The sequence below is a fragment of the Nomascus leucogenys genome, chromosome 22a (genome assembly GCF_006542625.1).
Source record: "Nomascus leucogenys isolate Asia chromosome 22a, Asia_NLE_v1, whole genome shotgun sequence".
Classification (NCBI taxonomy): domain Eukaryota; kingdom Metazoa; phylum Chordata; class Mammalia; order Primates; family Hylobatidae; genus Nomascus; species Nomascus leucogenys.
The window spans coordinates 58,196,762-58,222,936 of record NC_044402.1 but is presented as its reverse complement, the minus strand read 5'-3'; the positions used below and the strand labels follow the sequence as shown (position 1 = coordinate 58,222,936).

The 26,175-nt window shown below is 38.6% G+C and overlaps 1 protein-coding gene across 4 annotated transcripts in view; it reads left to right on the top strand.

The window, feature by feature from the left end:
• Positions 1 to 358: 358 nt before the first annotated feature.
• The window catches only part of ZNF451 (zinc finger protein 451), an 80,514-nt gene continuing 54,697 nt past the window's right edge, over positions 359 to 26,175 (top strand). Inside the window, exons 1-4 of one of the 4 annotated variants that reach the window (XM_030803642.1) lie at positions 359 to 415; positions 479 to 554; positions 1,075 to 1,158; positions 9,328 to 9,408. In XM_030803642.1, the coding sequence (XP_030659502.1) occupies positions 534 to 554; positions 1,075 to 1,158; positions 9,328 to 9,408 (186 nt within the window). In that variant the 5' untranslated portion in view covers positions 359 to 415; positions 479 to 533. Of the gene's footprint in view, positions 416 to 443; positions 555 to 1,074; positions 1,159 to 9,327; positions 9,409 to 10,870; positions 14,323 to 26,175 lie in introns of those variants that run through there. The other 3 variants (XM_012500455.2, XM_012500424.2, XM_030803643.1) reach the window with 3 other exon arrangements.

Sequence of the window (26,175 nt, the reverse complement as noted above, 5' to 3'; positions counted from 1 at the left end):
CGCTTCACAACCATACCAAAACCAAACAAATACCAACTCAAACCCTCCCTCACATCCGCCCACATCTTCCCAGTGCTTCGCTATCTCACAGGACCCAGCTGGCCCCTGGCTTCGCCCCACTGCAGCTGGCGTTTTTTTTAGGCGCAACGCATGCGCCTAACCTCGGGGTTCTTTTCCTCTCCGGCGAGGGGAGGTCTCGGGGCCGACCCGAACTACAATTCCCAGCATCCTGCGGGGCTCGGGGAAGGAAGCCCGGGAATGAGAGAAAGCGGCTCCGGGGGCATAGCGGGCCAGTAAGGGCCGTTCCTCCTTTGAAGAGGTTTTGCGTCTCTTTCCGCCGGTGGCGTCGGCGCTCACGCAGGGGCGGGTCCCGGTAGCGCGAGGCGGTGCAGGGCGGGAAGGGGATTCGTGGCGGGGTGGTGGGTGGCGGCGGGGGCGGCGGCGGTGGCGGCGGCGGCGGCGGCAGGGACAACAGCGACGGCGGCGGCAGGGACAGCAGGAGCAGTGGTGCTGTCAGCGCGGCGGTCGGAGACATGGGAGACCCGGGGTCGGAGGTGAGTAGTCGAGTGAGGGTCCTGGCGTTCTCAGAGGCGAACCGCGAAGGGTTTGTGTTTTCTGCGGTCTGAGGCCTGGTGCTCCGTCGCAGCCTCGGGGCGATACCTCTTCAGTGTCTTGGGCCGAGGCCAGCTCTGGGGCCTGGTGCGTGTCTGAGTGAGGAACCCGCAGCAGCAATGGCCGCCCGCCCCCCGCGGCATGGGCCCCGGCTGGGCCAGTGAGAGCGACGTTTTAAGGCAGGATTGCCCTTCGGTATTGAGCTTGCGTTCCTCCTTCTGGAGTAGATAAGGGGAATTCTGAGAGGCTGGTAACGCGTTTTCAGCGTTGGGTCCCTGCAGCTCCGCACACGCTGTGGCAAGAGCCAACTGCTCGAGTTCTGTTCCTAGTCGGGTTTCCGTGCAGTTGTGCTCAGTTCGTTTTCCTCAAGCGCTCTCTGTTTTTAATTGTTCCTTTCGGAAACGCTCTCTTCCTACAAGAATGTGGCTGAACAGATAAGCATGTTTTGGCTTGTTTTTATAGATAATAGAATCTGTCCCTCCAGCTGGCCCTGAGGCATCTGAGTCAACAACGGATGAAAATGAAGACGACATTCAGTTTGTCAGTGTAAGTAGCAGTGATGATTGGGTTTTTCCCAGAGTAAAAGACTATGGTGGGCCATTATGTAATTTTACCTCACCTGGTCATTTAATGTTTATGAGTGTCTAATACATACTGGACACCGTGGAGCATGGCACAGGATTGGGAGATTTACCAAAAGAGCTATCTGAGCCACCCCCGTAGCCATCACAAAGAGCATGTCCTAAAGAACGTGCTGTACACTTAATCTCGCCCCCTGCCTTTGGTTTAGACTTAAGATAAAACGCTGGTGTCTAAAACGCTGTATTGAAATGGAGCAAGAGTAACTTCTAAAGGCGACACGGAGGAAGGAGCTGCTAATGATGAGCAAGGATATAGAAAACAGGAAGGGTTGTGAGAGCCCAGAATCTTAGCGTTATGGTGCTTCTAACATGAAGGCAAATAGCTTGAAGATTTCTCTAACCTCTGAGATCATCATGTTACAGCATAGTACAGTTGATGCTCATAATGAAGAATCCTACATCACTGGGAACATGCTCTATTTTTCTGAGTTTCTTCCCTTTGGGACAGTAGTTTTCAAGCCTTAGTAAGTATAAACAGGCAGATTCCTGGGCCCCACTGCAGACCTACGGAATCAGAATTTCAAGGCGGGAGCCTAGGAATCTTCATTTTCAGACAAGTGCAGGGACATAAGGATTTCTGAGCACACTTTGTACAGCATGGGTTTCCAAAGCAGAAGGGAGTGTTTTATGATGTATTTTGGGGTGATTTTCATCCATAATTGTTGGAGTTTTAGAAAGGCTTTGTGTAAAGTGGTATCTCAGCTAGCTAGGCAGAAAACAGTTCTGTCCCAAACTCCTCTTTTGGAATGCCGTAGTTAGTTGCAGTTTGGTATTCAAGCTGTAGAATTTTTCGTTGAGTGTCTGATGTGCATTTATGGTGGATACTGGGAAACCCTGTAAAACTGGTTATTAAACAGTTTCTTCCCCAGCATTAGGGCCATTTTGGTAATTCATTTTTGTATGGTATTTTAATAGATTTGTTTAGGAGTCCTTCACAGGATTGTTTTATTGAATTTCTTTCCCTGTACCAGTGTATGTTGTACTCTCTCCTTTTCATTTTGAACTTCTACGGATTTGGAGTAGAGGATGGGGGTGAATTGTATCCTGCGCTTTCCTTTACCATGGGCTGAAGTATGTTTAATAACAGGATTCCATGGCTCTTGAGGACAGATATTTCAGGTTCTTCCTGAATCTTGGTATATTTGTGAACAGAATGTTTTTCTTATGGTGTTTAGTAGAAATAATACTAGGAATGACATAACTTCTTTATGAACTATGGCCCTTTGAGAAACACAAGTAGAATCTCTTAATATTTGAAAAATGTTTTGTGTAATGAATTACAGTGTAGCTTGTGACTAGTTAATGTAGGCTTGAGTTCACCTTTGGTTTAAAGGAGTCTTTAAATTTTATGTTGAATGTAGAGGATCACTTCCGTCTTTGCATCAAGAATAAAGAATGTACAATCATTGAATATCCAACATGATACAACTTCTTACTCTTGTTCCCAAATAAAGGTTCAGAGGTTTGACAGCTCCACATGGAGAAGTGAATTATATGTTGTAAGTGTAATTACAATACTAGAAGAAGCCTATTAAAAATTTTCCCTTTACATTTAAGTGGCACCACTTACATCACAATAATAGCATAATTATATTTCAAAATATACTCAGAGACAGAATTTTTACTTTTCTCTGGAATCCAATCCTATATGTGGCTCCTCCAGTCAGCAATGCTTATTCAGTAAAGATGAAAAAGTTTGAGTTCTTCAGATAAAAAATGAGTATCGTGATGTCACTTCTTCGTTTTTACGGTTTGGATTTCATAGCTCTTACTAACCTAATTTTCCCACTTTTAGTCCACTTGGTGGCACAGGAGTTATTCTGTGATTTGTAGAATACAGAATCTGAAACTAAACACAGCATGCTGAAGGAAAGGAGTGATATAGATATGGAGGGGAGGTGCAAAAATGGGCCCTCTCATTTAAGTTTTATTGAAATATACATAAAAGTGCACGATTCATAAGTATACTTGTTGGATAAATTTTTGCAAAGCCTCATACATCTATGTAAACAGTGCCTAAAGAAAGAGAATGCTGCCATAACAAAAACTTCTTATTTAGGTCTGTTGTTCTTATTTCTGTTTAGTAATATGATCCTTTATTCAACTACTGTTTTTATATCTTTCTTTGAAATTGCAGATTTTTTATGTGATTTACTTCTAAAAAACTAATAGCTCATGATGTGATAGTTCACAGTGCTGTTCTAGGTATGAAGGTATACAAACTGCTGAGGGAACCTATCGTAATCTTGCTAACAAAACAATCCAGTAGGTTCAGGTTTCAGCCAAGATTATTGATATGGTGTAGAATCATTGGAAATTTCAAAATAGTCAGTGAAATCAGGATATAATTTCCTAAATAGCTTCAGTACCCCATAGGTCAACTATTAATACTGTAGCTGCAGTAGAAGGGAGTCAGGCAGAAAATAGGATTATTTGGCCGGGTGTCTTGGGGCTGTGATTGATTCAATAAATAAAAAGTGTTGAAGCTCATAATACGCAAAGCCATGAGTTAAGTTCCTTAGTGCTACAAAGATTAATTTGAAATACATCCTACCCTTAAGGATCAGTATTTTAGTGTGAATGATGAGATAGGAGGTGAGAAGTATGTAAATAGTCCTTAGAGGTAGTAGAAAATTCTTTTACAGAAAGTACATAGTGCTGTTAAAGAAGGACATAAGACTTGCAGTTTATCATAGTAGTAGTAGTAGTAGTAATAAGTAGTAGTTAGTATTTATATGTGTTTGAAAGGGCATTTTGAGTAGAAGAAACTAGTAGTAGTAGTAGTAATCGTAGTAGTAGTAGTAGTAATAAGTAGTAGTTAGTAGTAATAAGTAGTAATAAGTACTGGGAAAGCAGAGAGGATTATGTATAGTTCTGAAAGATTTTTTGTTGTTTTTTTAAAGTGGGAGGAGGCGGCATGGGCCAGGTAGTATAGAACTTGAATGTTGGATTAAATTTGAACTATAAAATAGGTACAATTGGAAACTTTGAAATGTTGCCTCTCAGGACTGCACAAGTAACCTGTGTCCCTAACTTCTCTATATGGGGGGAAAAATGAATTATTTAGGGTTTTAGATTTATGCACAAATCCATATTCTTTGTTTTAGAGAAAACTTTGGTTGTAGTAAACTACCTCTTTAGTAGACCATATTTTGGTGTATTGACATCTCTTTTCAATTAGTAGGAAATTGGTGTTTTGGCTTAGAGAATCAGTTTTCTGATAACAGGAATGAAAGCTTTTTATTTCATGAAACATATTTTAAAACTTAGAATGTTAGTTTAACTGTTTTCCTAAACTGTTTTGCCATGCTTCTACATGTGCTTCTGCCCCTAAATTGTGTGGTATTGGAAATAGAATTCTTTAATTTTTAAATTTTATTTTTATTTAAATTTTTATTTCTATTTCAGAGACAGGGTCTCACTCTTGCCCAGGCTGGAGTGCAGTGGTATGATCGTATAGCTTACTGCAGTCTTAAACTTGTGGGTTCAAGCAGCCCTCCCGCCCCAGCGTCCCGAGTAGCTGGGACGACAGGTGCAGTCCACCATGCCCAGCTTAGAATCCTTTATTTTTTGTTAGTGGTGCAATAGGGCGTGAGAATGATGGTTTACTAGTTGATGGATAGAACAAATGCAAATAAAAATACCTTGTAATTATAGGACCATATGCAGTTATAGTTGTTAAAGATATAAGTAGTAATTATAAATATTGTAGCAAATTATTTTTCTTGATATTTTTATTATAAACATAACTTCTTTTGAGAAATTGGTAATTTATTTTTGGTCAGTGTTACAAAGTATTCACAGATGGGGTAATAGAGGTAGTCCATTTTCTCTTAAGGAAGAAAAAATGTGTTATTTCAGGAACTCAGGTAATAAACATTGATTTAAAAATAGTATTTATGTTTTGAACTACCTCACAATTATAGTGCCTGTACAGCCAGTTGTGTTTAGAGAACCAAGTGTACCTCACTCAGTTTTCCCATCTGTTAAATGGGATAATACTGATAATTCAATATCTCACCTTGTAAAGTAATTTGGGGGATTAAGTGAAATAATGTACATGAAAAGCTTTGCACAAGGCATGGTACAGGGCTCAATAAATGTTATTGATTCTTAGTGAAATAAATTGAGTACTAAATGTTTTACTTCCGTAAGCTCATTATCATGAAAGTTTTTCCATATTCACTGTGAAAATTAGCTAGTGTATACTATTTGTGTATAAGTAATCTTTTCCTTTGGGGTACATATCTGTCCTTATTTTTCCACTCAATCTCTTTGCCATTTTAGTGATTTTCAACATGATTCCCCTTCTCGTTCTACTCTATCACTTAAAGCTCAGTAATTATTTGTTGAATGTATAAATATTCTAAATGACTTCTGTTTTTTCTCAATTTTGGATTTTCTGTGATACTTTTTTTTTTTTTTTTTTAAAGAGATACGGTCTCACTCTTGCTCAGGCTGGAGTGCAGCGGCATAATTATAGCTCACTGCAGCCTTGAACTCCTAGGCTCAAGCAATTCTGCCGCCTCAGCCTCCCAAATAGCTAGGACTACAGGCTCGCACTACTGTGCCCAGCTAATTTATTTTATTTTTGTAAAGATGAGGTCTCACTATTCTGTCCAGGATGGTGTCAAACTCCTGGACTCAAGTAATCCTCCGTCATCGGCCTCCCAAAGTGCTGGGATTATAGGCATGATCTACCACGCTCGTCTGGATTTTCTATCCATATTTTCCTTTTTTTCTTTTCTCTTAGTGTGAATCATATAAAATTATTGTTCTTCAGTAGTTGAAAAATGTTTGCATATTGGTTTAATGGTTCACTGCAAGAATAAATTTCTGATAATCTTATTTGTCCTTACTCCTTCCCTTTAAATATTACTGCAGCTTTTTTTGTTTGTTTTTTTTTTTGAGACAAGAGTCCCTCTCTGTTGCCCAGGCTGGAGTGCACTGGTGTGATCTCAGCTCCCTGCAACTTCTGCCTCCTGGGCTAAAGCGATTCTTGGTCTTCGGCCTACTGAGTAGCTGGGATTACAGATGTGCACCACCACGCCCAGCTAATTTTTGTATTTTTAATAGAGACAGGGTTTTGCCATGTTGGCCCAGATGGTCTCGAACTCATGGCCTCATGTGATCCACCTACCTGCCTTGGCCTCCCAAAGTGCTGAGATTACAGGCATGAGCCATCCTGCCTGCAGCTACTTTTAAATTCTGTTTTTGATCATTTTCTTTCTTCTTTTTTTTTTTTTTTTTTTGTGATGGAGTTTCGCTCTTGTCACCCAGGCTGGAGTGCAATGGCACAGTCTTGGCTCACTGCAACCTCTGCCTCCCAGGTTCAAGCGATTCTCCTGCCTCAGTCTCCTGAGGAGTTGGAATTAGAGGCATCCACCACCATGCCTGGCTAATTTTTTGTATTTTTAGTGGAGACAGGGTTTCACCCTGTTGGCCAGGCTTGTCTCAAATTCCTGACCTCAGGCGATTCGCCCACCTTGGTCTCCCAAAGTGCTGGGATTACAGGCCTGAGCCACTGTGCCCAGCCTGTTTATCTTATTTTTTTTCTGGCCCATTTTACTTTTTACCTTGCATCCTGTCATCTTTCATCTTCTTCTTTACTTTCTCTGCATAGGAACTCTGCATCTGTGTATTTCTGGTTACCGGGGGGGCGGGGGGACGCTTTTGTGGTTTGCTATTTCTGTGGGCCTATAGTGAAGGTTCCTAATGCATATTTCTTGTAGGGAGCAAAGTAAGATGATTATATCAATGGGAAAAGTATCATATTTTAATTTTTCTTCTTGGATCGAACATACGATTTTCAGTCTTTTTTTTTTTTGTGACAGAGTCTTGCTCTGTTGCTCAGGCTGGAGTGCAGTGGCACCATCTCAGCTCACTGCAGCCTCTGCCTTCTGGGTTCAAGCGATTCATCTGCCTCAGCCTCCTGGGTAGCTGGGACTACAGGTGCCCGCCACCACACCTTATTCCTATTTTTAGTAGAGACAGGGTTTCACCATGTTGGCCAGGCTGGTCTTGAACTCCTGACCTCAAGTCATCTACCCACCTCTGCCTCCCAAGGTGCTGGAATTACAGGTGTGAGCCACCATGCATGGCCTACATTCTTCATACCAGATGTAGATTTTAAAGTAGGTGATTCAGCTCTGTTTACCATATATTGGAGAGTATTGCTTCCTCTGTTTCTTTATTTTTTACTTTCATGTTTATAGTTTGAGCAAAAATCTCAATTCCTTTGCTACAGATCCCTACCCAGTTTTGCCCTCTTGTTTTATCTTGGTATCTGAATTAGTACCCCAAAGATGGCAGTTCCTTGGTTGAGCAGAAGTCATAGCCTAGGGGAGAAAGAAGCTATCTTTGAGACTGGATGCCTATTCTAGGGAAGAAGATAATTACCTAGACCTCAGCCTCTGTCTCCAGCAGTCAACTTTCTACATCCTACAAAATCCTTTCGTCAGCTATTATTTCTTCTGTGTTCCTTTCTTTTGTTTCCAACATACTGGATTTCTCAAAAGAATATGGCCTTTTCTGCTGCTAGTGTTTTAGAGCCTGGCTTCTGTGCTCACTACTTTCTTGAAAGTTGCTCTCTCAAAGACATTTAAAAATGTCTGGTTGCCACATTCAGTGGCATTTTATTGTTGCTGTGTTTCTGGCCACATTTAACACTGACAGCTTTTTATTGAGGCAATATGATAGTTCAGTCTAGTTCTAGAGTTTAATAGTCTTCTAGGGTAGCAACTCTCAAGTCTTTATTTCCAGGTATGTTCATACTTCCCAGATTAGAGGCCTGCATTTCCAGCTGTCTGCTAGATACACCCTGTGTACCACTGTTACTTCAGCCCATAGGAATGTCAGCTTTCTGTTTCTGCTTTCCAAAGTTATACTAATGGCATTACTATTCTTATAGTCACCTGAGCTTAAAACCTTAGAGATCACTGACTCCTTGTTTTGTTTTTTTAAATAATCTTTTAAATTTATTTTTATTTATATATTTATTATTTATTATTATTATTATTATTATTGAGACAATCTTGCTCTGTTGCCCAGGCTGGAGTCCAGTGGCGTAATCTTGGCTCACTGCAACTTCTGCCTCCCAGGTTCAAGCAATTCTCCGGCCTCAGCCTCCTGAGTAGCTGGGACTACAGGCACGCACCACCATGCCTGGCTAATTTGTATATTTTTAGTAGAGATGGGGTTTTACCATGTTGGTCAGGCTGGCCTTGAACTCCAGCCTGGCCAACATGGTAAAACCCCATCTGTTAAAAGTACACAAATTAGCCAGGCATGGTTCTAACCTCAGGTGATCCCCCACCTTGGCCTCCCAGTGTGGTGGGATTACAGACATGAGCCACCACACCTGGCCTAATAATCAATCTCTTTTAGTTTTCCATTTTACTCTTGCCATCATCACCATTAGTTCTGCATTATCATGTGCCTATACTGATTATCTTGCTTTCCCTGCTCTCCATACTCCTCTATGTGATTGGTCTTCTTGAAGCACAGTTCTCATGTTATTGTCTTATTATTATTTTTTATTTTCTTTTGCCTATTGAATAAAATCTAGGCTTTTAAGCCTGACATTCAAGGCCTGGTTGTTGAAGAAATTGGCATGGATGGAAAGAAAGAATGGAGAAGAATTCAGGTTTGATGCTTGACTCTGCAGTGGTGGGTGATGAAGCTGAGCTATAAGTCAAATAATTCATTTTTGAACTTGGATATATTAACAGACTTTTGATACCAATTCTAGGTGTAAAGCACTGGGTTATAATATTTGTGTCTTTGTAGCACTGTTCTTATATTACAACTTTTCCTTTCCCAAGTAATTGACATGGCCCTAATATTCTACAGGGGTGTAGGTACTTCCTTTTAGGTCTTGTCATCATTTTACATTTATATATTTTTAATATTTTCCTCTGCTTCTTTTGTTCTGGTTATTTTCTGCTATCCACAAAGCTCCCTCTTCAGAGTAATTCTTGCCAGTCCCAACCAAAAAAAAAACACTGGTAGGTTTAAATGCTAATTTGGTTTGAATAACTGTTAATGACTTCTAAATTTGCTTGATTGTTTATAGGAAGGACCATTACGACCTGTTCTTGAATACATTGATCTGGTCAGCAGCGATGATGAAGAGCCTAGCACCTCTCATACTGATGTAAGTACATTACATTTGATTTGTGTTTCTTCACTTGTGTCTTTTAAGAGGTATTCTTTAAAGAGAATTACCAAATCAGTGAAGGCTGTGTTTAGAAATAGCCAGTTCTATTAGAATGGGATAAAATAGGTAGTCCAAGGAGTCCTTTGCCCAGATCTCCTACTTCCAGTTTTTTTCCTCTACTTTGAATGAGGAGATGAAAAAAATGATAATATGACTCTGGGAAATTCAAAGCCTTAGAGGTGATATCTGATAAAATGGAAATGAAATAAAAACTGCAAGCTTATTGATTCCTCTTTCCCTTCTCTTTTCCTGTACTCTCCTCAGATGCCCTATACAACAGGTTTCTTTTGTTCCAGAACCACATGACCACAGAAAATTTGTTTTCTCTTAGAAAAAAGGATATGTAGAGATCCTTTTAGGAATGGAAAGTGGGGGAAGGGTTTATAGGAGATGTATTACTTCAGTCATCGTCCCTTTAACCTTGTCTGTGCCCCACATATTTGGAGTTATTTATCTTACCTGTGATGTACTGGTTGTAGGTTTGACCCTTGGACCAATACTTCCCTTGCTCTGAGAATTGAACTAGTTGAGCCCTTTGTAACAGTCTTGCCTTTCATTTGTCCTTGCTTTAGCCCAAACTTCTGTTAATAGGCTGTTTTCATCTTGGATTAGAAAACTCTTAGTTATTGTTCAGAGTGGCCACAAACTTCTTGCGCTGTGATATAGGGGATTGAGACTTGGACTTGGAATCAGAATACCTGGGTTTGAGTCCCAGCTTTACTCTTTACAAATTCTGTGACTTTGGATAAATTAAGTAACCTTTTACCCTCCGTTTTTTAATCAAATAATACCTACCTCACAGGGTTGTTGTGAGGATGAAATGAGGTAACAAATTATAACTTCTTATAACTACAAACCATAAAGTAGGACTATACAACTGGAAAGTTTTGTTATTCGTGGAGTGTGAATGACAGAATTTTCAAAGGTGCTTAAAATGACTCTAATGGGGGAGTTTTAGATTTTTTTTTCTTCTCAGTGGAACTTTCCTTAAGTTCTCTTTGCCATCATTAGCTTCTTGCATATCTTGAGTAGAACTTAACATATCTTGAATGGAATACTTTTTTCTTTTATTCTTATGAGTGGTCTCACACAGGACCAAACAGCAGGCCAGGATAGCACCACGTGATCTGAGCTTGTTTTTACTCTCTCCTTTTTCATAAACAGAGTCCCAGATTAATGCCAGTAGTTGATATTGGGTCTTTGGGATAGTGAAGCTTGTGGATCTGACTTCTCTGATTCCTTTTGCTGACCTTGAGTGGATTGTATCTTTCATTGTTAATTATAATAATTTAAAAATTGAGTTCTACTTACTGGACATGAATCTCTGCACTTGAAAGTTAACATATTAAAAGCATATTTTTTTTCTTCCTTGGTTTTCTTGTTCATGTGGATAACCCAGAGAATGCCTGAATCTAAGGTGCCATCCTCTGAGAATCATCGCCCAGAAATGTGCTCTAGCTGCAATGTTCCTCTTCCCATTGGAGATAGCAGCTCCTTCTCTGGGAGTTGTTCCAGCAGTCCAGAAAGGATAGTTTCTCAAACTTCCTCTGTTGAGAACCCATTGGAGAACCAGAAAAATGATCAAAATAATTCAGATACTAAGATCTCTGAGACAGAGACCCTTAAAACATCACAGAATTTTCAGACTCTGCCTTCATCTCCACTTCTGGTTCCCCAAGAATCTTTGGCCTGTTCTGAGGTCAAAGAGAATTTACGTATAGATTCTTCTTCAGCTTCACAGCATGGACGGGATGCCATCCTCTATCTCCAGACACAAGTAGCTGAAATGTCCCGAGTGATACGTGATCTGCAGTCCAGGAGCTGTTTTAGATTTCATCATTCTAGGCCAAGTGAGAACTCCTCAGTTCCTTGGGACATCTCCACCTCTAAGGAGGAAAATTTATCCACAGTTGAAGAAGAAACTGATTACAAATCACCATCAGCTGATGACAAAGGGCAGCCATCTGACCCCAGCCAATCTAGTTTCACAGGTCTTTTGAAGAGAATGGAACAAAGAGGTGTTATAAAAAGGGTGACATTACAGTCTGAAGCAGAGTCATGTGAAGGGAAACCTGATTGTGTGACTTCTAAAAAACGTTTGGTTCCTCCATTACATCCTCTTCTGAGAATTGCAACCACTGAGGTTTTTAAAGACCCTGCTGATTGCCATCCTTCTTCCTTCATGGGACACAGGGTATATCCTGTGGCCAAGGATACCTCTCCTTTCCAACCAAACCCACCAGCTGAAGGCCCCATTGTAGAAGCATTAGAACACAGCAAAAGAGGAAATACAACATCCCCTCTAGATTCTACCTCAAAAGAAATGGAGGTCATGGGTTGTAGGTTTTACCATGCTGCCTCCATTGCAGCCCGAGCTGCTAGCTACATGGCCTATATGACTCAATATCAGCGTAAACTCTGGGAAGACATGGAAGATCTGGTTCATGACCCAGAGTTTGATCGTGGAAAAGCAAGATGTATAATATCTGATGGTATGGATGCAGGCCTTTGGCAACTTTGTACTACTAGGGACATAATGGACTCTGTAGTCAGAGTTATGGCCATGGCCATAGACTATAGAAGGCAGGCCTGGCTTCGACTTACATCTCTCACTAAGAAAACCCAGGAGAAGATCTCCCACTTGCCCTTTGATGGTACTTCCCTTTTTGGACAAGATGTGAAAGCTGTTGTTGCAGAAGAGAACAGTATAAAAGAAAATGACTATAAAGATCACAAATACTATACTCAGCATCGATACTTCTATAGTCATGATCAGAAAGCACATTATCACAATAGAGGATACTCCAAAGGGGATTGGTACAAACCTCGAAACCACCCCTATAGATATAGAAAGAAGGGAGACTCTCCAGAACGCCATGGGTACAAGAATTAATAACCTGATTTATGTTCAGCAGAATAGTCATTCAAAATCCTAACTATTTTACTTGTTCCTCCTCGTACAAATAGGATCTACAGGTAGGAGATCATCTCAAAAACTGAATGCATGTCTGGAATGATCACAGCTGACATTTGAATTCTAGACTTTTGAAATGAAGTATATAATAAACTCATGACTTACTGGCCAAGTGAGCAGTGGAGACTTTCTTGAAAGGGTTGGACAAATGTTTATCCTTTATTTCTGGTCCAAAAATAAGTTTGGAGGAGGACCACTCAGGAATCTGAATCCTCTTGTGATTAAAGAAAAATATAAAGATGTGTTCCTCAGGAAAATCTTATTTGTAAACTGAGGACTAGCACATTTTGAGTCTAGAAATAATACTAGATGTCTCTTTACTAAGACCAGAGGTAAATCCTTAACTTTTAGGTTATCAGTGCTTCCTTGTTCAGGCTTCAGTTTGACAGATCTTCACAAAATGACACATCTGTTAAAATGTCTTTATGTCAAGATGGTCAACTCACCAAGAGTTCATACTACTATCAAGCTCTGTGAGACTTCAGAATCAGCCGTGAAGCTTTGTGTCAACTGGAATTCAAATCAAATTTTGCCAAATCCAGTTTGCTTCCCCTTGGAATGGCTAGATGTCGCAGGTCTGTTATGGACACCAACTGGAAAAAGACTTCTACCTGTAACATCTCTGTAGAAATTGCACAGTAACTATCTTCATCAAGACTTTGATGGCCACCATACCATCACTATTCATAAAGCTACATGTGAGAGAATTCTTTGTTGTTATCAATCCTGATAGTCTTTGACCTATCAAGCTCTCATATCAAGCTGTAAGACTGAGTCATGGTAGTCTCTCACTATAAGCTGGGCCTTTCACCAAGATGACCTTCTTAAACAACCTACCTTCTAAACATTTAATTCTTTTGAGCTTGATAGTGCATCACACTCTAAATACAAAAAAGATACGCACATCAGTGCCCTGGAAATAAAGGATGTTACACAATCCAGGCATGCAAATCTGAACTCCTAAGACCAAGAATTCCAAACATGCCTGACAATCTTGTCCCCTTATTGTAATAAAGAGGGATACCATCAGTCTAGATTTTATTGAGAATCCTTAAGATTTAAAGCATAGCTGTGGATGTAGTGAAGAGAACAAGCCACACAGCTCTGTTTCTTGATATCTAAGTGATGATATCCATTGATGATTTGAAAGGCTGAAATCAAGCCTTAAGTGATACGTTCTTGGTTAATTGGTTACTTAATTTAGTCAGATTCTTAGCGTAAGAGACAGCTTATCTTTTTGCTCCCAATTGGTCCCAGTAATAGTTTTTCACCATACTGGAACTGGCAGCAGATACCTCAATTATATGTCCCACAGTATCTTCTCTTCAGACTCAAGGTAGTGGATGTATGGTATATCAGCCCTTAGATTCATGTCTTCACAGCATGACATCAGGAATGGAGAATATGTCAAGTTTGAGGGATCTGAATACATCACCTAGTATTATTTGCTTGGCAGCCAAAAACAGTTGTTTTTATTGACGGACTTAATTCTGTAACTTCTGCGTTTTTTCATCTGCTTGATCAAGGCATTTTGGATGTACTGCTAATGGAATATGGCACTGTTTTATGGTTTATGTGGCTTCTATTCTTGCCACAGTTGTTGCACAGTGGTAATTGACATTTTCTCTGGTGCCACACTTTTTAATAAGTTATTGAAAGCTCATTCCTCTTCCCCCATCATAACCATATTCAGCACCCATTTTTAAATCTACTTTTCTTCCTTTCCTTATTTGTGCTACAGAGGTTGATGGCGTAAATTTTCCTACTTGGAAGAAATTACTTTGTCAGTTAATTTCAGGGTACTGTATTGATCTTGTTTGTCCTATTTGTAGATTAATCTTGAACTAGTCTTAATAAAGGGGATATTGTTTTGCAAATTTAGCCCAGTCATATCAAGAGTTAATATTTATCTTATTTTTCTGTATTTTACTCAAAATTTTATTTCCATTTCTGTAGAAATAGGTCCATGCCAGTGTTCTCTACAAAGTGTCTTTCAAACTAAACCCTAGAAGAATATTGATTACCTGAACAGAAACAAAGGCCTAAGAAATCATACATTTTTGTAGCTTATGTGTATTGCACCAATCAAGCAATCCCATGTGCTCTTGATATTGGCACTGTAGTTTTATCTTAGAGGACTTGCCAGTGGAGAACTCAGTGGTGAGAGACCTTGGAAATGTTTTATGTGGCTGCACATAAGTGTTTCTGACTAGCTAAGGCTACTTCAGACTTTTCACTTTCCATTTCTCCCTTTTTCCTTCCCTGAATTAGATGCTATGTCATAAACTTGGTGGTTTTTGAAATACTCTTATTTCAAACCTTAAACTAAACCAGAATAAGTTACACCTGAAAATGTGTTTGTCTGAAACAATTGTGGCACTTCCCTTTAATATGCTTTCCCTCCCCTTTGGCTTTTAAATTGTGGTTAAAAAAAAGAAAAAAAAAGGCACATAAAGCTTAGCACCTTAACCATTTTTTAAGCATATGGTAGTGTTGACGACATTTGCATTGTTGTGCAGCTCCTCCATTCTTAAATAGTTGTAAGATGATGTTGCTGTTCTCTTTTCCTCCTGTGATATTTATGTTGCCCAGTAATAAGTAAAAGTATCCTTTCTTAGTTACTCTAACTGATATGCCCAAGTGTCTCCAGATACTCTGTTTTCCTGGAAGTGTAAAGGTATTGGGAAATCATCAAATTGGTGACCAAGTAGTTCTGAAAGGATTTGACCGTTTAATAGGGATGGGGACAGAATGCAGATCAGGAAGAGATTTTAGTTATAGTTTCTTGATTGCAAAAGAAATATCTTTAATGTGTTAATTTTTTATTATTTTAAAATCTCTGGCATACTTGAATGATAATGTTATAAAACTTAAAGTGAGGATTTGGTCTAGGGAGATTACCCCAATAGAATCAGAAACTCTTAGTCAGATAATAAATATTCATATTATGTCTGCTATGTTCAAAGCCTGCAACAAAATTCTCTACTAGGCCAACCTCTAATGTTTAAATACCTCTGGGTTTTCTAGGAGGCCTTGGAATAGTTGCAAATTTAATGATCTGGTATTCTCAAAAAGGATGTATCTAATGATCTCGATTCTTCAAAATGTTATTTCTTGATTAGATATACAATGTATACAGAGACAATGTGGTTTCTTGTAGTTACTGTGTATAGAGAAGTACTGTTTCCATTTTTATATGAAGTGCCTTTTTAAATTCTACACTTTTCTTTAAAACTTAAACTTTGATGTCTTGCATATATTGCTGGTGGTATTTATGTGAATTTTGTACAGTGATTTAATCTTGTAGTTTATTACTCTATCATTTGTACAATTGCACTATCTAAATGTACTCCCTTCTGAATGTTAATTTGTTTTCTTTATAGCACTGTTGATTCATTTCAGAAGGTTGTAGAGTATACCTCCCTCCCCCTTATTTAACTAACTAGACAGTAGTTCCTTTTTGTTACTAGTGAGTGGCCAATTTTGGGGGACCTTAAGGCAGCTTTGTTTTCTATAGATATGCTCTAGGTTTTCTGATTGTCTCATATCTAACCTTGCTCTTAACCATGATAACACAACTTATATTTGATAAGTGCATGTGTTTACTTGGTTAGAATAAGCAAGGACATTTTTAAAAAGCAGTACATTTGCTGACACTTTATCTTTTTTTAAAAGAATGAATGACAGCTTCGTTATCAGTATAATTACATTTAAACTTTTTTTTTAAACCGTGTGGCAGCTTCTTTATCAATCAGTGTAATTCCATTTATTTACTTAGCCCTCAAAATGACATTTTGAAGGGAGCATAAACTCTTTCAGGCTGCTTGGACAGTATTTAGTATTCTATATTAGTACTATACTAATAATTTACTGAGTGCTACCTAAGTGACCTGATTGATAATGTCCTTAAGGACCTGATACATCCAGGATAACCTCTCAGGTACTGTAAACAAGGAGGTTGAAAAAGACACATTCCAGAATCCCTTTGTCTGGTAAAATTGGATACTGATGTGGATGGACATGACATTCATTATTCTTGAAGATATAACTAGTTGACTGGGATTCTGATGAAGGTTTGAAATTATGGAGTAGATGTTTGTAGAAGTAGTTTAAAGATTGCAATAAGTGAAATCTTTTTTTTTTTTTTTTTTTTTTGAGACAGAGTTTCGCTCTTATTACCCAGGCTGGAGTGCAATGGCACGATCTTGGCTCACTGCAACCCCCCACCTCCTGGGTTCAAGCAATTCTCCTGTCTCAGCCTCCCGAGTAGCTGGGATTACAGGCATGCGTCACCATGCCCTGCTAATTTTGTATTTTTAGTAGGGACGGAGTCTCTCCATGTTGGTCAGGCTGGTCTCAAACTCCTGACCTCAAGTGATCCGCCCACCTTGGCCTCCCAAAGTGCTGGGATTATAGGCGTGAGCCACCGCGCCTGGCTGTGAGATTTTTTTTTTTTTTTTTTTTTATGTGAGGCATATTTTGCCACAGTCTCACACTGTTTAGGTTCTCTTGTCTTTTGGAATTTATCATTCTGTATTTAATGCTAGTCCAATAATTGATTGTCTCATCTGTATGCATCTTATGCATGTGATTCAATTGACTAGATCAATTCTGTATGGTTTATCATAGTAGATACACAAACCAGTCTTTATTTTTTACTTAAGAAAATATGTAAGTGGAAGTTATCAGTAAACTGGTGATTATTGTATTGAATGCAAATCTTTTTATTATTTTTCCAGATATATTGAGTTTTATAAACCCATTAAAATATTATTTTATGAAATTTCCCTTCCTGGATGAGCAGAATATTGTTTTATTAAATCTTCTCTTATTAGTGGAATATTTTTGTACTTCTTTGTCTTTTCATTTACTTGTTTTTTGTTATAATGAAAACTTTAGTAGTGTTTGGTACCATTGAGATATCTTATTACTGGAAATTTTGTTTGCTTCCTGTGGGATATATCTGGAAGTGGTCACAGTCCAACCATGTCCTTTTGATGTTGTTAGCATATCAGTTATTCTGTGTATTGATCTTTTTTTCTCCTGTATTCAACACCTGTTTCTGAAAGGATGTCTGATCTTCCCATAATCTCTTCGATGTAGATGATATTTTTTATTCTATCAGTGTATACTAGATAAGATTTTGATGTGGATTTGTATTTGTATATTTAAATACCATGTCTTTAAAGCATTATTAGAAGAGATATTCTAGTTTCTTCAATGTCCCTTTTAAAAAAAATATAGCCAGTCCAGTATCTCAAACTACTTTGATTTTTGAACTTAAGTCAACTTTTAGTGCTACCTGGCTTAATGGTAGTATTATTTTCTCATTTCTACATGTTCACACAAGTTTATTATATATAGTTTATGGTCAGATGTATCTTATAAAAATTTTGAAACCCATCCCCGTGGATTTATTATAATACAGCTCTGATATATCTTAAAGTTAACCCGTTTTCCGTAGATGTTAAGGGCTTTACTGGTTGAGGTAACCTATTTCAAATGGTCTATTGGGTTTTGTGATACCTTGTCAAGAATTCAATAAGAATTCTCAGGTTGTCTGTATTTTCTTTTAGGACTTTGGAGATCTCTCAAGTTGTATTGTTTTCTAGTATTCCTGAGTATATTCTTTTGGTAACATGAAAGTAAATAGTTTATATTTGATGATTTTTTTTTTTTTTTTTTTGAGACTGAGTCTCGCTCTGTCACCCAGGCTGGAGTACAGTGGTGAGATCACGGCTCACTGCAAGCTCTGCCTCCCAGGTTCACGCCATTCTCCCGCCTCAGCCTCCTGAGTAGCTTGGACTACAGGCGCCCGCCACTACACCCGGCGAATTTTTTGTATTTTTAGTAGAGATGGGATTTCACCGTGTTAGTCCGGGTGGTCTCGATCTCCTGACCTCATGATCCACCCATCTCGGTCTCGCAAAGTGCTGGGATTACAGGCGTGAGCCACAGTGCCCAGCCTGTATTTGGTGATATTTTTAAAAATTCTACTTTGACCTTAAGTGCTTCAAGAATTGTGTTCAGTTAGTAGTCCTTTTGTAAGACTAACTTTCATATGCTATCTTTGCTCCATGAGCTATCGTAGTACTGTTTTCTTTCATTACTCATAAGAGTGGCTCTATCACAGCATTCACTTTTAAGGGCTACAGTTAGACCTCTTGTTAACTCCTACTTTTATCTGTGATGGCTATGTTTCACACTACCTTGATTTATAAATGTAGTAATGTGTTAAATAACTATCATGTTGTGGTCCCTTAATACCTCTTTTGATTGGTGAGGTAACAGTGATGTGGATGATGAAATAAAAACGTTTCCCCAAGTCACTAAACACAGTTTTCAATTCTTTTTTTTTTACATATTTAATTTACATTTAACTACTGTTAGGTATGCAGCCCGTGCCTTTTTGCCTTCGGTAGAATATAGTTACATAAGTAGTTTCATTTAGATTCTTGGGACAGAACGGCCTGTGTATTGATCTTTCTTTAATGGCTTGGAACAGCTTCTATATATTCTGACAGGTCTTGGAAGCATGTTAATATCCGTGTGTCTCATTGTCATCTTCCTGCCTGGGAAGGCAGTAGAAGAAAGAATCTACATTTGTATAGTCTGTAGTACAGGCTCTGTGCTGGTTGCAAGGCACTCTTGAGAGAGAAATTCATTCTTAATTTTGCAGAAGAAGAACTGAAACTTCATTAAGTCGTTAAGCAACTTGCTCAGGTGGTGGAACTGAGCTTTAAATACGGACTTTTTCCAGTCTCAATTCAGCATTATACTAGGCTGCCTCCATGTGTTTTTCAAAGCCCCATTCAAGTTTCACTTCTATGGTAAACTAATTTTACATACACAAATCTTTTCATTTTCTGAACTTCCTTTATGGCTTTACTGTCACCCCACTAGTATTTGATGTCTTAGCTATTAACTAATTCCTGATTATTTCACTTGTCACATCAGGAACCCTATCCTCTTAGTTCTCCCATTGAGATTTCACTGTGCTGGACTAAGATTATTCTTGATTCATAGTCATTGGTTTCTGTTTCCATTCATTTTCAGCACTGATTATGTTAATCATATTGCTTGGGTTTTTTCTTTGTTCTGTGTTGCTTATTACATTCATTTTGTTTGATATACACAATTTTTTTTTTAACTGGCATTTTGAGGATATTGGTTTAAGGGAAGGAAAAAGGAATGGTGCAAAGCACATGGTATTTGAATTCCAAAGACCTTGACCCTCAGTATTAGCAAGTCACTTATTTTCTGAGCCTCAGTTTTCCTACTCTCAAATGAGGTAATATCCGAAAGTACTTTGAAAACACTAAAGCCTGATACAGATTACCTTTTTTAAGTAATTGCGCTGTTTCTGTTCATATTGGATATGGTATTCTATGTTATTGGCTATAGATACATATATTTTAACAGCATGTAAATGTCCATTTCATGCCATGTGATCATGTTCCCCCTTTTATGATTTTTTAAGGCTGTCTTACAAGCCTAACAGTGTACTAAGTCATTAAAAGATATATTTAAAGTAAAATAGTCTCTTTTCTCAAGTACAAGCTAAGAAATGCTCATAATAAACAATAAGAGAATGTAGAATGAAGAGTTAGAGTGTATATGTATGTGTATACAATTTTTGATAGATGGTATTTTGTTATTTTATATCTGTGTTGAAAACAGTCTTTTAGTTTGTCAGACATCTTTCTCAGTACCTGCTATGTGCAGGCAGGTATTGAGAAAGGTCTGAGAATACTGAGGGTTAATAAGAGATGGTATATTCTCAAGAGAAATAAATACCACTAAAGTATAAGAGCAGATGTCCTTTTTGGAAGAATGCCTGTGGTGATGGAACAAGAAAAGCCATATAGAGGGGTGAGGAAAAGCTTTTCATACCAAGTGTGTGAGCTGAGTTTTGGAGGATGATTAGGCAAGAGTTAGTTGGCCTGGTGGAGAAACAGGAGCCAGGCATTCAGGTGGAGGAACAGGAGTGTGGAACAGTGTGGGTAACATAATGGGGTGTGTCTGGTTTCAGAATTATAAGAAATAGTCTTTAGGGGGAACAGAAATGAAGGAGACTAAACAGAAGATGATAAATTATCTGTGAATATGTACTGGTTCCTACATATTCAAAGTGTGCTAAGTTTGTGTAGCCATTACTTGTAAGGTTCTAGGAGTTGTCTCTCTAGGGGTTGGTTTGTACCATAGTCCATTATGTACATCTAGAGCAATCCTTTCTTTCCCAGAACTGAGCCCAAGGTGGGCTTTCAACAGTGCACCTCTGGCTCTGGGGTAGTTCAAGCAATCAGAAAGAACTGAGGCACTGGTAGAAAACAACTCTGAGGATGAACAGGATAATGTTCCTGAAGTGGAATGTGGTATCCCTTCATGGTTAAATGGTTGCATACTTCAGGGTCACCTATGGAAAGGTGTCCTCAGGGTAGCTAAAAGTGGTTAATTTCCTTGTGTGTTGACTTACAGATCATTTCTAGGTGGACTTGGGGAAAATAAATATAAAAATACTGCTTCATTGGCATTTGGAGGTGTTGTATTGAAGGAGGAAGTGGGTTCCTATCACCAGAACCCTCTCTAGGTGATTCAGATAGGAAATTGGGTTGTTGACCTTGTCCCAGTAGTATCTCCAGCAGCTCCAACACATTTTGTCAACTTCGTGTTTGTTTTTAAGTTTTTTTCCTTGCTGTTGGCCACTTTACCTTTTTTTTTCTTCTTTTTTCTTTATTTTTTGAGACAGAGTCTCACTCTGGCGCCCAAGCTGGAGTACAGTGGGGTCATATTGGCTAACTGCAACCTCCACCTCCCAGGTTCAAGCGATTCTCCTGCCTCAGCCTCCTGAGTAGCTAGGATTACAGGCGCATGCCACCAATCCTGGCTAATTTTTTGTATTTTTAGTAGAGATGGGGTTTTGCCATGTTGGCCAGGCTGGTCTCGAACTCCTGACCTCAAGTTATCTGCCCACTTTGGCCTCCTGAAGTGCTGGGATTGCAGGCGTGAGCCACCGTACCAGGCCTCATTCCCACTTTTAGTTTCTCTACACTTCATCCTTTTTTTTTTCCCTTCTGTGCCAGAGGTGGAACGGTGGCACTCAGCGTTAAAAAATTGTAACTCCCTTTAGCTTTGTCACACTTCATATTCAGAGTTACTGTGTTTTGTTTTGTTTTGTTTTTGTTTTTGTTTTTTTTCTTGAGGCAGAGTCTCACTCTGTTGCTGAGGCTGGAGTGCAGTGGTGCGATCTTGGCTCACTGCAACCTCTGCCTCCTGGGTTCAAGCGATTCTCTTGCCTCAGCCTCCCGAGTAGCTGGAATTGCAGGCACCCGCCACCATGCTCAACTAATTTTTGTATTTTTAGTAGATACAAGATTTCACCATGTTGGCTAGGCTGGTCTTGAACTCCTGACCTCAGGTGATCCACCCGCCTCGGCCTCCCAAAGTGCTGGGATTATGGTTGTGAGCCACCACGCCTGGCCGTATATTTTAAAAATGTCTTAAGGTTCAGTTACTATTATATTTTGGTCCTTGTACTGAAGGAGGATGAAAGTCATTTTCCTAAAATGATTTTTATAGAGATAGATGTTGGCAGTTTACTCAAAAGAGAATATAGGAAAATCTTTTTTAACAGGTTTGGTGGGACTAGCCTTATTAACTGAATAAAGTACTTTACAGAATGGGGTATATCTATATGTATGTTTTAAGATTTGTTCATACAAAGCAGATGTTCTGTGTACTTCGTAAACAACTAATTGGGGGTGGGAAGGAGATTGCTTTGTAAAAAGAGGGTTTCCTGGTTCTAAAGCTTTGCTGCTGGAGATGGTAAGATGGTAAATAAATATTGTACTGTTATGCTGCGTTTATCTCTTCTGCTTTATCTGCATTTGCATATAAAATTCTTGAGAAAAACCATTGCTTTTCAAAGTGTTATTTGGGATACGGTTTGAGATATGTAAGTTGAGTAGAAGGGGCTTCTGGTAAACAGAACTTTGGGGGGTGGTGCAAACTTCAGACCAAACTATGGATTGAAGCTTTAGGATGGGCAATAATAAGCAGACTTTGAAATTGGGTTTCTATGAAGTAACCCATTTGTTGCAGGAATTCTGTTCAAACCAAATGCACTAGTCAGATACTGTGATGATGTGCAAAGTTAATTCTTTTGCAGTTGGTTGTTCCTTTGAGCTTTCTTTGAACTTGGAGTCCCTTACATATAAGATAGAAGCGATGAAAGAAATATTCTCCAGTTGGTACTCCTCTGGATCATCAGTGCCAGCTGATGTTCAGGGAGATATTATGACTGTAAATAAACCTGCCTTGGATTGTTTGTGTATATCCCGTCACCTTATTCTTTACCTTCTTCCCTCCTACAAATTGCATCTTTTTCTATTACTGGCTTTTTCAGTAGCCAGAAAGTGCCTATGATGAGTCAGATAGGAAACTGGGTTGTTGGTGATCACTTCTCTGGGTAGTAACTGTTCTTGCAGAGTGCTTTCTTCCTAGGTTATATCACCATGTGTGGTATATGGAGCAAAATCGTTCCATTTCACAGAGAGGTCTAGTGACTTCATGTTCATAATATATTCATATTTATATTAAAGTAATTTTATAGAAAATATAAAATGGAAGCTTTTTGGTTCATCAAGAACTAAAGTGCTTTTTGAAATTAGTAATAATGATTTACAAATATAAGTCATTTGTTTATCATTAAAAAGCCACAAAGTAGTATTGTAAAATAATTTATTCTGTGAAGCCCAGCTTTTTGTTCTTTTTTCTTTTTTTTAAGCCTTTCTTTTAGGTTCAGGGGTACATTTATTTACAGGTTTGTTTTATAGGTAAACTTGTATCACGGGGGTTTGGGGTACAAATTATTTTGTCACCCAGGTACTAAGCGTGGTAACCAATTGTTATTTTTCTGGTGCTCTCCCTCCTCCCACCCTCCTCCCTCATGCAGGCCCAATGTCTGCTGTTCCCCTATTTGTGCCCATTGGTTCTCATTATTTCATTATTTAGCTCCCGCTTATAAGTGAGAACATGCAGTATTTGGTTTTCTGTTCCTGTGTTAGTTCACTAAGCCCTCCAGCTCCATCCATGTTCCTGCAGGACGTGATGTCATTTTTTTTTGTTTTTTTTTTTTTTTTGGCTGTATGGTGGTCCGTCGTGTATATGTACTACCTTTTCTGTACCTAGTCCTGCTTTTTACTATTGTTTTCTAGAAATTGCTTTGCAAAAGTAAAATCACTCCATTAATTCCGCATTCCCTTTGAGTTGATATTTGCAAACATTTAAAGTAACTGATTTAGCTAGTTATCACAGTAAGTTACTCAGAGGCTCAACTTTTCGGTGAGTGATGTATGAAGAATAAAGTGAAAGATCTGCCTGAATTTAATATTTGTAAAAAATGTACTCATGGGTCTTTTAAGAATTTTTTTTTTTTTTTTTTTTTTGAGACGGAATCTGGCTCTGTCACCCAGGCTGGAGTGCAGTGGCACAATCTCGGCTCACTGCAAGCTCCCACTCCCGGGTTCACGCCATTCTCCTGCCTCAGCCTCCCGAGTAGCTGGGACTACAGGCACCTGCCACCACGCCCGGCTAATTTTTTGTGTTTTTAGTAGAGATGGGGTTTCACCTTGTTAGCCAGGATGGTCTCCATCTTCTGACCTCGTGAACCACCCACATTGGCCTCCCAAAGTGCTGGGATTACAGGCGTGAGCCATCGCGCCCGGCCGAAAAATTTTTTATAAAACAGTTTAGAGCCGGTTCTGTCTGGCATTTAGCTTCCTAAACCATACTACATTTTCAGGATCGAGAGTGAATTGTTCAAGAAATAGGCATTTGTAGATGAATTTTAACAGAAAGTTCATCTATGAAGTCATATGCATTCATCTGAAGTTACTTAAGTAGAAATATAGCTTCTACTAAGAATTTATTTTGGTGTTTAATTAGCTTCCTTTTGAGCACATTTGTTAAACTTACCTAAGAGAACTTATCTTTGTGATTGGAAAAACTAAGAATCCTGCTTTCTATATTTACATTCCAAAGAAGAATAGAGAAAGGTCAGGTCTAAGTGAGCTGAATAAGCATATATTTTTAAGTTTCAGCTTTTAATTTGACTAAGTGTACTTTCATCAGTCTTTTAAATACATTTTAAAATACAAAATCAGACATGCTTTTAGGAAAACCATATATGTAAAAAAAAACAAATTTGTGTTAGCTAAATGTTTTTTGCTTTAAGTGGTAACGGTGTTTGGCTTGAAATTTGTATAAAAATATTTTCCCAATAGCCATTAAGCTTGTTGAGCTGAAAGTGACTTTCCTTAATTCTTGATTATTGTTTCTGTTGAGTTTGGAAAATAATGTAACCCAATCATTATACATATAGGGACAAAAATCTGAGAAAAGTTACATACAATTTGCTAATAATGTTCCTTCTAGATGCAGCATTTCTGTCTATATTTGTGTAGGATAGATATTAAACGTATTTTTATAAGGCAAAATTCGTGATTTAAACCAAGTCCATTATGTTCCCAAACAAAAGACTAAGATCCTTAACATTTTTGTCTTTATGTAGTCTTCTTCATTAATAATTAAAATTTGTTAACAATTTTATTACATATGCTGATTGTAGAAAAATTAGAAAATAAATATAAAAAAGAAAAAGCTCTCCAGACAGAAATAACCACTATTTAACATTTTGATTTATATAGCTTTCTAGATTTTATTCATATATATATTTACAGGATCATTTTCACTTAAAGACTGCAAGTGTTGCTTGGCACAGTGGCTCATGCCTGTAATCCTAGCACTTTGGGAGGCCTAGATGGGAGGATTGCTTGAGGCCAGGAGTTCAAGACCAGCTTGGGCAATACTGCAGGACTCTGTCTTCACAAAAAATAAGAAAAACTTGCTGGGAGTGTTGGTACATACCTGTAGGCCCAGCTACTCAGGAGGCCGAAGTGAGCGGATTGCTTAAGTGAGCCCAGGAGGTTGAGGCTGCAGTGAGCTGTGGTCACACCATTGCACTCTAGCCTGGGTAACAAAGTGAGATCCTGTCAGAAAAAAAAAATTATCTATCTAATCGATTGATCTATTAGTAGTAATAGGGAAGAGATGTTGAAATGTAAGTTTAACATTATCATTTCATTGATCATGGGATTTTGTGTCAGGTTGTCATTTCTAGACTTGGACTTTTTGCTGTAACTCTACCAGGATACATTAAAAGATAAACATTGTTCTTTAGAAGTGTTGCTTTACCTGTATATGCTTAACTTTCATGGAGATGTTTCCTCAGGTGTAACCAGTATCCTGAATATGGCTGTCATTTCTAGGATACAACCGAAATTTGCTCTGTGCATGTTTTACCTAAAATTTTAGATTAAAATGTAATGAAGTATACTTGAGAATGTAAGAATTTCATAGTGACTGAACCAGAATCTGCCTTTAAGCTTCTTCTGGCTTTACATCCTCCTTAATTCTATGCAATTCTGGGTATGGAAGAAAACTGATGCAGAGATTGATCTGAAGTATTGGCAAATGGAAGACCTCCAATTTTCCCAATATTTTTCCTAAGGCTTTCCAGTGCTTCTCCTCAACACTGATTGGCTAGCATTGATAGCTTATTCACTGTCGGTATGGACCCTTTAATATTATGTGTTTTATTTAAAGACATTAGTCCAGGGTGACCATAGGAGGTACTTCAAGGAAGATAACCCTGAAGATCCTATAGCTGC